At 43.9% G+C, this 13,978-nt stretch overlaps 1 protein-coding gene across 1 annotated transcript in view; it reads left to right on the top strand.

Annotated features, from left to right (window-relative positions):
* The window catches only part of LOC149325863 (uncharacterized), a 267,673-nt gene that overhangs the window by 167,867 nt on the left and 85,828 nt on the right, over positions 1-13,978 (top strand). The window contains exons 14-16 of the mRNA XM_089562465.1: positions 423-483; positions 1,970-2,103; positions 13,582-13,700. Of these exons, the coding sequence (XP_089418591.1) occupies positions 423-483; positions 1,970-2,103; positions 13,582-13,700 (314 nt within the window). The remainder of the gene's footprint in view (positions 1-422; positions 484-1,969; positions 2,104-13,581; positions 13,701-13,978) is intronic.

The raw sequence follows: 13,978 nt of genomic DNA, 5'->3' as shown, positions 1-13,978 counted from the left end.
CAAGCAGCTGTTCCAACAGACTCTTGGACCCTTTGTCTTCGCTCTGTACGCAAAAAGAGGCAGTAAACTGCGATGGCAGCCATTAATAACCATTGCGGAGTACCATCACCCAAAGCCATTTGATGATGCTGTAAACGAACTCTGCAGCTGCAAAGCAGTCGTTTAGCAAACCATATCATTCAGGTGTAACGTAAGGTCTTGAAAGCGCTTAAAGGTTATATCAGTCTTGCGACGTTTGCTAATACCAAAGCCCTTTGATCATAAGCCCCGCCTTTTATTTTTGTGGCCTCTTCTGTAATATCAGAATTGTGGGAAATATGCGACCTTTCTTTCTGGCATTTGTTAGGGGCCAATGGGGGTGGTGATGAGAGGCTTGCAATGGCATGGTGCGAAAGTAACCAAGCGTATTTTTTCTGACGCAGGGTGAACATCACCAAACTTTGCATTGACGCTGGCCGAGCTGAATGCTCCAATGCTTCATTCGTAAGTCTTTATAGCCCTGTAAAAGCAGTGGACCTTTCTTTAACGTGTGTTCCCTCAAGTGTGCGCAGAATTTTTACAGTTGCTTAGACGCTTACTACCAACCGAGAGGAGAGTAAGCCGTGCCTCCAACGGGCGCAGGAACACCGAGGTGTAGTTCGATTGCGCGGCTGCACGCTGGCGGACGAAGTACAGGAAGTTAGACTCAATTGGAGGATATTAGTACTTGATAAAAAATGTGGCACGAAAAGAGACTTCACAGGCTCCATAACCTTTCCATCGCCGTCTTCGCATTGTCGTCAGTTCTTCGCTTGGATAGAACACAGAGTGGGGGCTGTTTACTTCCTCAGCGCAATATTATGGGCAAGGACAGGGTCTGGCCTTCGTCAGAGTCCTCCGAGTTCCTCTGACGAAGGCCAGACCTTGGCCGATGCGTTAGAATACCGAAAGTTGTGTTTTCTACCTTGTGTAAAATCAATTATATTTATGTTTTACCGGATCCATCCGATATTCACACCCTTCCTTTATATATAAATATATATATAGATATAAAATAGAGTCAGTGCGCTGCGCGTAGTGTCGTAAGCGAAATCACGTTAACTGCTTCTACGCCATAAAATACCCAGGCACCGTCTCTGCTGCATTAGAAATGCGAGCCGCGCTTTCTATAAACCCACGGCTGTCTGGTACTGTGCAACTGGTCCTCAGTGGGTGAGGGTTTGGCTATAGCACTTGATTTAAAAAAAAAAAACTGAAGAACTACTAAGCGCAGCTCAAATAAAGTTTGCACACTTAACGCACTGTACACGTCATGGAAATAGGATAGATATGCATATGTTTTGTCTATCATACGGCAATTTATTGTGGTCGTAATATTCGTCAGTTTTGTCAGCTTTCATCTTTTTTAGAATGCAAGCTCTAAGTAACTCTCAGCTTTCGACATTTCCCGCGATTAACGTTTCTTTCAACCGGCGAAGAAGCAGCCCTCATTCTTATGCGATAGTTTAAAGAAAAAACTTTTTGCAAGCAGGCTAGTCGAACAAAAGTATCGTGTTATAAAGCATACCGTTTAGTGCAAAATACATATATAATCCCCATGAGATGAAGTTTATTTTTATATCCTAAGCGGGAGGTGTGCAGCCATCGCGCAAACATTGTGAAAAATGGTAAGTGCGCACGAAAGCGTGGTGCGCCCGCCTTAATCATGTTCTGGGAATGAAATGCATCTTCCTGTATGTGGCTGACAAGTGTAGTCCCTTCCACTCCACATTGTTGTCTTTTCCACCAGCCATACCAGACCCACGCGCGCTCTGCACACTGCTGCTGCCGCAGCCCCTGCCACCTCACGTAGCCTAGTCATCTCTTCGCTAACTATCCCTAACGGGAAACACGACGTCCTGGAGCGTGCCGCCGTTTGAGCTGAATGAAATCCTCATGGGCGGCAGTGGCATAAGCGCATCTTGGCGACCGCAACGCCGTTCGGTTGCAGGCGTACGCCATAGGCACGAACATGGAGCTGATGAAGCACCTGCTGCACTACTCCTATCCTATCACCTACATGGTGGACGACTGCGTCATGAAGTTCGCCGGGGAGACGTGCCAGAGCTTCACCTGCACGCACATGTGAGCCTCCTCCTTCGACTCCTCGCAGGGCGCCCCAACTGTACTCTTTTACAGTATTTGGGGCATACTACTGAGTGCTCATCGTTCGGTTATTTGTGAACTATTTGCACTCGCCGGGCCAGAGACATTAGAGGTACGTCGTTAAGGGATAAAGCGCACAAAAAACCGAAATGAAGAAAGCAGTACTGGATCAATTAAAATAAGGTTGCATATATGTGTTAATAGCAATTGTGTTGTCTCCGGAGTTCTATGCTGTGATATTAGCGACCACTACCCGATTTATATACTTGTACGAGGCATCAAAAAGCAAACAAGTGACTTACCCGCCGAGAAAACAACACAGTGCATCACAACCGTGACTCTTGAAGCGTTTCGTTCAAGTATTATAAACGAAAATTGGAATGGTGTATTTTCTTCCGATGCAGCCGATGATGTGTATGAGCCATTCATTTCTCGTTTTAAGTCATTATACCATGAACATTTTAAAGAAAAGGTGATTAAGAAATCAAGAAGAAAACGTAAACTTTGGATCAACCACGAATCTCTAAAGATGATTAAAAAGAAATCCAAGTTGTTCAAGAAATTTCTGAAAACAAAGTCGCCGGCTGATCTACAAAGATTCAGAGTATCGTAATAAATTAACTGCTCTCTTAAGAAATGAAAAAAGAAAATATCTGCATAACGAGTTTATGAGTGAAAATTGCGATGGAAGCACTCAAATCTGGATGAAAATCAACAAACTACTTGATCGCAAATCAAGTTCTGCAGATGTTACCAGTCTTACTCTCGAAGGTCATAATGTAGAAGGAATCGAGCTTGCAGAAAAGTTCAATAATTTTTTTAAGGATGCTGTTTCACGAAACACCCCCCCCCCCCCCCCCTAAAACTGTAAATCCCAATATAAAAACCAGTGATCACAGTGTCTTTTTAGATCGCACCAATGCAAATGAAGTTTGCAGTATTTTTGCCTCCTTAAATAATAGCAAAGCTTGTGATATCGATAACATTCAAACTGCGCCGATAAAATACGTAATTGACTGCATAGCTTCTGTTCTCACCCATATTTACAACCTCGCCCTATGTACTGCTCTATTTCCAAAGTTAATGCAAGTGTCAAAAGTTATCGTTGTCTACAAAAAGGGAGATAAAAGTGATATGTCTAATTATCGACCGATCTCAATATTACCTGTCTTTTCAAAAGGATTAGAGAGAACAATCTACAAACGAGTAATTAATTTTTGCTTAAAGTTCAATCTTCTTTCCCCTTCCCAGCATGGCTTTATCCATGGGAAATGAACCGAAACGGCGTTATTAACGCAAAAAGAAATCATACTGGATGCAATTGAAAATCGGGAAATCTGCATCGGAGTTTTCATAGATTTTTCAAAGGCTTTCGACCGCCTCAATCGTGTTGTTTTATTGCAGAAACTGGAATTATATGGCGTACGCGGGACACCCCTAAGCCTTATAAAGTCCTACCTTAAACATCGTTATCAAAAAGTGCAAATAAGGTTCGATTTGTCATCATCGCAAGCAGTTTGTACCGGGGTACCGCAAGGCAGCATTTTAGGGCCTCTCCTGTTCATATTATATATAAATGATATAGTTACAATACATGATAAGCCAAAATATGTCATTTACGCAGACGACCCAAGTTTATTTTTTCAAGGCATCTCAATACAGCTTCTGATTCCAATTGTAAATGACGCAATGAATAGATTAAAAACCTGGAGTGAAAATAATGTACTACTTTTAAATACTGAAAAAACTAAAGCCGTACTTTTTCATGCTAGGCAATCAGAAATTATTCAGAACTTAGACATAAAGCTTGGGAGCACCAACATAGAATTCAAAGATATGATTAAAACACTAGGAATACTTCTCCACAATCACATGAGCTGGAACGACCAAGTTGATTCTGTCATCGCTCATCTGCCACGGTGTGTTAGTATTCTCGCTAAATTTCGAAACTTCCTTCCTGTGTCAGTCAAGCTAAAGATATATAACGCCATTTCTCTGTCACATTTAAACTACTGTTTTTTGGTGTGGGGCACTACAACAGAAACAAATATGCATAAAATTTACATGCTGCAAAAGAAAGCTCTCCGTTACATTGCCAATGTTGACTACCAGGCCCCTACTGATCACTTATTTTCACACTACAAGATTATACCTGTCCATAGCTTGTACCGATATTACTTAGCAACCAGATACAAGAAATCTACAATATAATAATCGAGCGTTTCTAGACTTGACCTGCCTCACTCAAACTGTACCGGCTTATACCCTGCGCAATACAGAAAAATGGTCTATTCCTTTTTGTGGCACCAACTACGGCAATCAGATGGTACTATACAATATGCCATACTTATTAAACCAATTACAGTCCATGAATATCGATATTTCCAAAAGCAGCTTGCGCGAAATGAAAGCTGCCTTTAAATAAGCAACAAAACGTTGTTAAGTATATTCTATTTTGTGATGTATGAAATATTTTGTATGTATAACTGTGTCTGTGTAAAAAGCTTTGTCTCTAGCGTTTGACCGATCTTCCGATGTTTGTTGCTGTATACCATGTAAAGTGGGGTCCGGGGGTCCCTCAAGTGATCTGCGATCAGTTTTTACCCGTACCTACCCACATCTATGATGTAAATAAAACAAACTTAAAAAAAAAACTCACTACTGGTAGATCGGAATCTTTTGGTAGTTGCAGTTGTAGCTAAAGAGGCAGTTCCACCTGTTGCTGCGCATGGTATATATATAAAAAAAAAACATTCGGGACGCTTAAGGTTTCAAGAGAGGAATAGGCCGTGCTAGTTGGTACATTATTTGCAAAAAAAAACAGCCCAGTAGACGGGACCAAGAAGGGAGAACACACAGACACAGGCGCTGTGTCTTCGCCTTTCAAAGTAGAGCGCGACAGTATTATCAGGCCCCGCCGCTTATCGTCGGAAGCCACGTGCGGGGGGAGGGATGTTGGTTCGCCGCTTATCCGATCGGTCTTACTGTCTGGTGCGGAATCTCTTCCGTGGCGGCGGAATCCGCTCGCTCTCGGCGCCTAATGACCAAGTGTGAGCGCGCCATTAGACTGTGGCAACGCGGGTGACGGCGGCGGTGACGCCGGCTATTCTGCCTCGCATGCTCCTTAAGCTTTCGCGTTAAAAGTGGAAAATAGCATTAGTTGTGCCGGTTCTGGTACCGACACTGTGTCACATCATCAAGATAAAATGTGACGCATGACAGAGATAAGTTCAGAGTTAAACTTTGGCTCATCAAATGTCCATTTAAAGACATGAAAGGACTTTCCGAGTGAAATTAACAGCGCTGTACAAGCTAAGGTTTGCCTATAGCTCACTGTAGCAGGTTTAAATTAGACTTGATTATCATGATTGTGACATGGCTCTGATAATGCGATGGCAAATTTGGCAAAGAATGCCACGGAAAGTTTTTGCAGTGTGCTCCGGGTGGGGTTAGCAACGCCTTCTCCTAAACATCGCACCTCAGAGAAGCCGAGTGCTAGGCCAGCGACATAGTTGTGCCCACTCGAAACCGGTGCGCACTATGCGATATTTGCAGTCAAACTCCGCAGCTGTCTCATACTTGGCTATGCTCAAACCATTTATCCCAAGTCTGTAACGCCGGACTTCGGGGAACATATACCAGCAGGTGTTGTTTTTTTGTTCATTTGGGCCCATTGGTAAGGTCTAAATCAATATAGAATTTTTCCAATCAATAAATCAAAGGGGCACTGGAGACCAATGGACGTGGGCCTCCATCAATAGGGTACCACGTACTAATCACAACGAGACCTCTCTTGCCAAAAAGGGAGCTGTTATAAGCAAGAAAAGTGTAACAACGAAACACAGGTTTCGCCGTCAGCAAACGATTTCGCACAAAAAAATACTTGCGTCCACTCTGGATTTTCAGCACGGATTGCAGAGGCTCCGATACATCTCTAATACAGTTTCAGTATGCCTGTGATGTTAAAGTACGCCGCTTCACGAATATCGTCCAGCAAAAATTTTGTTAATTCGCTTTGTAGAAGCTAAGTTATATGTAGTCAAAATTTGAATTTCAGTCTTTGCGCCGGCCGGCCTCCGGAGGCGGAGAAGAAGAAGAAAGTATTTAGCATAAAACATGAAATACATACACACAACTTCAGGGATCCAACAAAATTTGTTTAAGGGTCCCGATACTATAAGCTATTACATATGTTGTAGACGACAGCAACAAATAACGCAACTATATAGCAATAAGCATGTTAGAGCAGTAGGCACTGGATACTAGTGAAAACATCAAATAAACATGTTATAATTTAAAAAAAAAACCAAAGCACTAAAGAATGCAGACTAGGTTGAATGTAGACTAGGTTTCGCACCTGCCGGAACTACGCGGGTTATTAGAGAGTTATAGCATATAGTTACCGTGTTTACGTTACCGTTTACCGTGTTACCGGACGCCTGAGTTTCCGGTTAGCGCTGCCCACGCTAGAAGACGTTTTAGCATACCGTCTCTCCTGTAACAAGTTACCGTAAGGCGAAGACGAATGATGATGATGGTAGATGCCCCAGCATTAATTACAAACAGAAATACACATGCATTGAAAGCATTTCTTTGCAGTGAGGTGCTACATGCTCTTTAATCATCTTTTTCTCTGTATATAAAGACGTGGTCATTACTTTTCTGCTAACGGCCGGCTCAGTGGCATCAAAAGTACCCTGACCAGTAGACAAGTTTACTAAACAGAACGCACTAAGCTTGTGTACGCTGCGCTTACTGCGTTGCCAATGCTGTAAAAAACGCAGCTACAACACTTTGTTTGCCGCGCGCAGCGTCGCTTCTTTGGATGTTTGGATGCACGACTTGGATGTAAAGATAGTGGCGCCATCTGGTGACAGTAAGTCAAAGCACTATAACTCTGGACTGGAGAAACTTTTTTTTTTCTGAATTTAGTGGCGAATATGACAAGCATTACCAGAATGTTTTTGTTTTTCCAGGAAAAAAATTATGAACATAGAGAGAAAAATTTTAAAGCTGGCACAAAAGCTACAGTGTTGTTGCTTCCTTGGCTACGCGCTTGGAGGAACGGATAGTTAGGCTTAAGTGCTCGAAAATCGCAGAATTATCTCAACAACATGGGCTAGTTGTCACTTAAACCTCGACGTATGGGTGAGAGTGTGCGAAATAAAAGTGAACCGCTACCATTTGAGTGAGCTGTCGCATCAAAGAATCCAGCGGTGACATGCATTTTTTTCCGAAGCGGGCGAGCAGGGCGCCGCCATGTTTGTTTACAAGCGAATGCTCACTCTCTCCGCAACGCTAACGAGTTTCCGTAAAGTGTTACCGGCCCGGTAATGGGCGTGCATGCGCAGATGTCGCCAGCCGAGCCCGGTAAACGGTAACCGAGCCCGGTAAACGGTAACGTAAACACGGTAACGATATGCTATATCTCTCTATTGACCGCGGCCACGGTAGCTGCCTGTCATCTGAAAGAACCTGACCAATAGACACCTCTCAACTTCTATACGCAGACGCGAGCGACAGAGACGGGTGCAAGCATGAAAAAGTCATCGGAAGGGCTCGACAAGGCTCGCGTTTGATTGTTGGTTGTCTGCTGCGTGCAGCAGTGGATTATTTGGCTCAGGTTTTCATGACAACACAAGGTAGTGATTGAGTAAGTTCATGTGCTCTCCTCGGAAGGTGTTCCAGGGCACTTCAATACGGTAAAATTGAAAATTGTTTTCTGAGGAAAAGAAATGGCCAGAAACTGCCTTACATATCTAGGTGGACATCCGAATCGCGCAGTAATGGTAAGGATAAAAGAACGAGCAATCCTTTTCGATAAATACGACATGAGTTTGAATCTACCGGCGGGAAGATTTTAAAATCCAATTTCAAATATCGGCGGAGTCGCCTTCGTAGTAGCGTCGCCGCCGCACTGCGACATGTTTCTGAAGAACAGAGGCGCTTTGCCTACCTCTGCTGCATAAGCACAAGACGTACAACTTACAAGGCATGCACGAGCTTTGTGAGAGGGAGGCCTCGCTGGAACCATGCGTTGACCCGTGCCAGCTGGGTGCAGCATTTATAGGACGGTCCCCGCATCCAAGGTGGTCTTCGTCTTCTGTCCACTGCGACCCGAGTGAAAAGACAACTTGTTTTCTCTTCATTTGCGTCATCTGTACAGGGACGATGCGGCCTTTGTTTAACCCCGAAGCCGTCTGTGTTGCACAGCCCAACACCATTACGCCCCCCATCCCTCCCCAAAATGGCTTGCAGGCGACTTGTCGCTGGCCCCCTCCTTTCCGCTGCGATGGGAAGATACAATTTTCGCTGTCGGTGCCGTGCCTGTGTGCCGGAATTCGGCGCTACGCCGATGGGTTTTTCCTTTGGATCATTACATGCGAAATGTACCCATAGTTTGCCCTCTAACCTCTGCGAACTTGTCGATAAAATTTGTGGCTGTGTACTGAACCGGCTAAAGTAAGTGCCCTTCATAACTTTCGCGAAAAAAATTTTCTGGCCATGTGACAACCCTTCGAATTTCTCAGTGGAGTGTGAAAGTTTGTGGCAGAAAAAAATTTGCTCGTTAAATATTTCACTTTTGCTTTTGAGAGGTTTTTGAGATAAGGAAAATGCATTCTGGTTTTTATTGGCACAGGAGACGCGGGTTCGATCCCGGCCGCGGCGGCTGGAATTTCTTTGGAGGAGAAATTCTAGAGGCCCGTGTACTGTGCGATGTCAGTGCACGTTAAAGAACCCCAGGTGGTCGAAATTTCCGGAGCCCTTCACTACGGCGTCTCTCATAGCCTCCAGTCGCTTTGGGACGTTAAACCCCATAAACTAAACTAAACTTTTATTGGCACAGGAAAAAAATTTGTAGTGCATAATTCTATGTTGCTTTATTTCACTATATTTCCTAAATAAATACGTTCTTGCAATTTTTTTGCTCTTTCGTGACATTGGCGGGCAATATAACATGTTTATTCGCTTTTATATATTATCTAGTATCTCATTAAATGGTTTAAAGTCTGATACAAGACAGTATTTTTCAGCAAAAAAATGTCGAACCTAAAAAAAGTAAGCTCTGTAGCGTTGTCGGGAAAATTTTCGTGCAGAGTCAATTTAAGTACAAATATAAATTGTAGCTCAATTGATAGCTAGTTGCATTGAAATTACGTTCGGCGTTTTTTAGCCGATCCTTTTTTAGTTTAAGCGCGAAAGAAATTTTAAGTTCAGTGCTGCACCTGTCGCCATGGTTGCCCCGTCCCGCTACTGCACTGCTCGGCACGATTTGGCAGTTCCCGAGCGCCATACGCTGCGCCAAAAACGCGCAGCAGTAAAGATTAAAGCGATCAGAGTTTTCCAGAGGACTCTGTACCGTGAACGAAGCCTGTGTGGTGGCCAGCTCGAAAACCAAAATCTGTCCATGGCGCCATGACTACTCTCGCGACGACTTAATCGCAGTGGCTGCATGCGTACGCACGACGGTGGGAAACAAGATTCTGTCATCACTACTGTGGCGTGGACCGATCGCTAGGCTGCGTAAAAGCGGTGTTGTGATTGCGGCACCAAGGTGGTTCAGTAGGCTGCGCGCTGTAAGTAAGATACTCAAGTAACACTTGTTGCTGGGCTAGTTGGTGCATTATTCTTCGTACAAAAGTTAGCGCAAAACACGACACTCACAAGAAAGGTAGACAGGACAACGCGCTACTGACAACTGATCCTTTATTGGAAAGAAACACGTAATATATAGGCACACCGTCACACCACCTATCAGCTGCAGCAAACGTCAGAATGATGTGAAGGGTCATAAAAGCGATAAAAGACACAAAGACTGAAAACACGACGTAGCTAAAAACGATAAAAAGTGGCGAAAGAACATTAAAAGCATGACACGTGGTGTATAAGGCCAAAGAAACATGACTGACTGGAATTCAACAGGATGATAACAAAACGATATTGTATAAAAACGTAACAAATGCAGTAAAAGAAAACACGTGAAGTAAGAAAAACCTGATAAAAAGCCTGTGCGCTGAACACTTGAGATTACATTCAGGGGAAAAAAAACCTGTACACATGCTCGTACTCAGGAAAACCTTTCTAAAAAGCATTCTTCAGTTTTATACAAGAAGATAGATGCATCGCTAACAGCATTCGCGCCCTTTTTTCTGATCAGAAAAGCTTCTTTTAATTCACGGGACACTCGATCATGGCCTCTACCTAAAACAACGGTTTTTTCAAGAATGGGCCGGCAGGAGTTTTGTTCACAGTCCTTGCAATGAAGAGGCAGATTCGAACCTGTTCCTGTCCCCATCGAACGTTCATGCTCCCTCAACCTTTCATTCAGGCACCGCCCCGTTTGTCCAACGTACACTTTTCCACATGTCAGTGGGATCTGATATACAACCCTTTCACTGCATTCCACGTACCTACGTGTATGTCTGGTTCCACAGGATTTTGCTGCTCTTTTTTTCCGAGTTGACACGAGGACACAACGAGGCTAGCTTACAGGGAGCGGAGAATACTACTGGAACCTTAAACTTAGTTGCAACTTTTTTTAGATTATGGGCAACGCGGTGATAGTAGGGAACCATTTCTGGCATAATTATTTCTTCAACAAGTTTAGGCCGCTTTCGTTCCACGCCTTTTATGCTATGAAGAAGGGACTCCTCCACACTTGTCAGGACAGACTGTGGGAAGCCTGCATCCTGAAGCCTTAGCATCTGAAACCGGAAGCTTATTTCCATGGTATGGCAACAGGACTCCGCAATGGCGGCCTTTAAACCTGACATGGCAATGGCTCGCTTCACAGTCTTAAAGTGCGCCGATTTATAAGACAAGAATCCCTTCTGGGCACGAGGGTGGTATATCCAGCACATCCTCTCATTGCTTATGGAAAGTTCCAGGTCTAAAAACTGTAATTTATCATTTTCCGGTTGCTCCTGTGTAAATTCCAATCCTTCTCCGTTTTCACTAAAAATTCCTAAAATCTCGTTAACTGTGCCTAAGTAGGGCTGTGTGTCCTCTTTACTTACAAGGATTAAAAAATCATCGACGTACCTGAAAACCTTCAATACCTTATCTTTATCTAACTGCTGATTCACACTTCTGCTGATTCACACTAAGTGTAAGTAAGATATCAGCTACATCGTGGCTTCGGCAGTGATTATGGAGACAACACAGGAACCTACGAAAGCAAGTCAATCTGCGGCCTTTTGAAAAATTGTGATGGGGGTGAGCCGGCACATTTCACTTATCCTCCGGCTGTAAGTATAATTTAGACGAAACATAAAACGGGAATTACGTGAGGCTATGCTCCTCGCGACGCGACGTACAGACGGGGACAAAAGTCTCTGGACCAGGTGCTTCTCAAATGTTGCCGACAGCTCTGCTATGAGCCGGCGGCTTGAGACCACTCTTGTGGAGATGAAAGAACAAAATTTTGACTTTCACTTTATCTAGTGTGATCTCCAGCCGCCGGCTAATAACATACCTATCGTCGTCATTTCAGAAACACGTGATCCAGGGACTTTTGTCCCCGACTGTACGATAGTGTGCGTGTGCCGCTGGCACGAAGCGAGGAGCCTTGGCGCAGCGCGTTTGCACTGTAGCATCCAATGCTGCCGCTTCAACATTCTGTCGCCTCGCATTATCAACAGTGTATGGCCCCAGTAGTGCACCCATCAGGATTGATAAAATCAGTTATCAAAGAGGGATTGATGAAATATATCTATAATAATACACAAGCGCAGTGGGTCTAACTATATTTTAAGGTGCTCAGACCATTAATAAATGATTGAGACATGGACGAAATAATTTCTCTTTCTAATGCCCAGCGCGTTGTCTGAGGAGTTATGATGCTCAGCTGCTGACCCTACTGAAGCGGGTTGGGTACTAGCCGCGGAGGCCATTGCCACGGCAATGTGCTGCAGTGCAGTGGCCGTACGGGGCAACGATAGCTCGAGGTGCAGCGCTGAACTTCACAGATATTTTTGTCACTTAAAGCAGAAATGCTCCGATAAAAAACGCTGAACGAAATTTCAACACAACTAGCTATCAAATGACCTAGAATTTATATTTTACTAGGAAAGCCTCTGTACGAAATTTATGCCCGGAAAAGCTACACAGCACGCTTTTTTTAGTGGAGTATTTTTTTTTCTGAAATATACTGTGTTGCATCATATTTTAGATCATTCAGTGAAGCAGTACATACTATAGAGAAGCGGCGAAACATGTGATGTTGCTTGCCAATGTCGACAAAAGAGTATAAAAAATGCAAGAACGGTGTTTTTTGGGGAAAATTAATGACAGAAAACCACACGAAAACTTTAAGCTGCAAACATTTTGGCTCAGCGATTTAAATCCAAGTGCATATTCATTATCTGTATACATTTTCAATCTAAAGAGTAATATTTTATTTCTTGTAATTTTTTTCATTGAGATCAACGTTTGCACTCCTCTGAGAAATTCGAAGGGCTGTCGCAGGACTAAAAAATTTTTTCCAGCAAAAGTCATTAAGGGCAATTGCTTTCGCCCGTTCAATAAAGGGCAACAAATTTTATTGACCCGGGTCGAGCGCAAACCTCGATACGTTTCGCATGGAATGACCCCTTAGTCAAACGTCAGCTGCTCCCGGAAGCTTGAGCTTGAAAATCAATGTGGAGATCCTCGATCATACCAGCGCATGAGCACACCACACTGCACGTGCCCTCCTGGCTTGGTTATACGGCGGCGGGTAACCACGCCTATGCAGTCTTTTCTTCGGTACTTGATATACTTCATTGAATTTTTCTTTTTTTATTTTATCAATTTCTTTTAGGTTAAAACTGGGATAGACAGATCAGCCTCGAAGCTGTTTTCATCACGGTTTTTTAGGAAATTGGGGATTTCTGAATATTAAATGGGCTGCTTCCTTGGGCATCAAAGCAAGGGCAAAGTGACAAGAAAAAACTAGCCCGTCTGACCAATTTCTACACGGGTGCAAAATTTAAAATTCAAGAGAGGATTAAGCCGGCTAGTTGGTACATTATTGCAATAAAAACAGCGCAGTAGATGGGACCAAGAAGAGAGAACCAACAGGACCAAGAAGAGATAGAGAGAGTGAAATATTTGAAGCTTATGCCGTTCATCAACCACGAGAGGAGTGCTTCAGCACTCCTTCTATTAACTTGAGAAGAAAAGAAATCAGATTTCTCGATGGCTGATTGCGTAGAAACTTGTAACCTAGTTTGAATGTTTTCATGTTTTTTTATCGTGTGGGCGAGATGGGTTTCCACATATTGCTGTTGCTGCAATAAACTTCTTTCAGTTGTCAGTCAGCGCCTGTTTCTGTGTGTTCTCTCTTCTTGGTCCCGTCGACTGCGCTGCTTTTTATGCAATTTAAAATTGTTCTGTGAAGAGTTTCTCGTCAGCTGTCGTACGCGTGCATGCTTCGGCATTAGAAGGTGAAGCTCAGCGACGCTTGTGGGCACGCAGGTGGCGTCTGTCGTACACGTCCAACTGGAAGGCCATGTGCTTCACCTTCCACCTGTCGGCTGAGCACGATGATAACCACTCGCAGTCGTACTGGTCCTGCAGCGAGCCGTGGAAATACCGTGAGTACCGCCCATCCCTGCCAAAAATGCCGCTTTGTTACGACAGCATCGGACCTAACCGAATGCGATAGGATGAAGGAGGGCTTTTGCATTGATTACTGCGAGGGGCGTTGTACGGAGCGCCCCCTGAGCAGAGCTTCATTGTAATCAGACGACGCAACTAACCCGACGCTAGAGCCATCGCTCCGCCTAAATTAGGGTAGAGGTAAGGTGAAACAGATGGCGGGAGCAAGACTTCGTGTAACACCAGATAACCTTCGCGCTGCCAAAATTAGGAC

This window comes from Amblyomma mixtum, chromosome 10, assembly GCF_055824585.1.
Source record: "Amblyomma mixtum isolate Tamu chromosome 10, ASM5582458v1, whole genome shotgun sequence".
NCBI lineage: Eukaryota > Metazoa > Arthropoda > Arachnida > Ixodida > Ixodidae > Amblyomma > Amblyomma mixtum.
The sequence above is the reverse complement of the archived record's forward strand: the minus strand, read 5'-3'. Positions and strand labels throughout refer to the sequence as shown.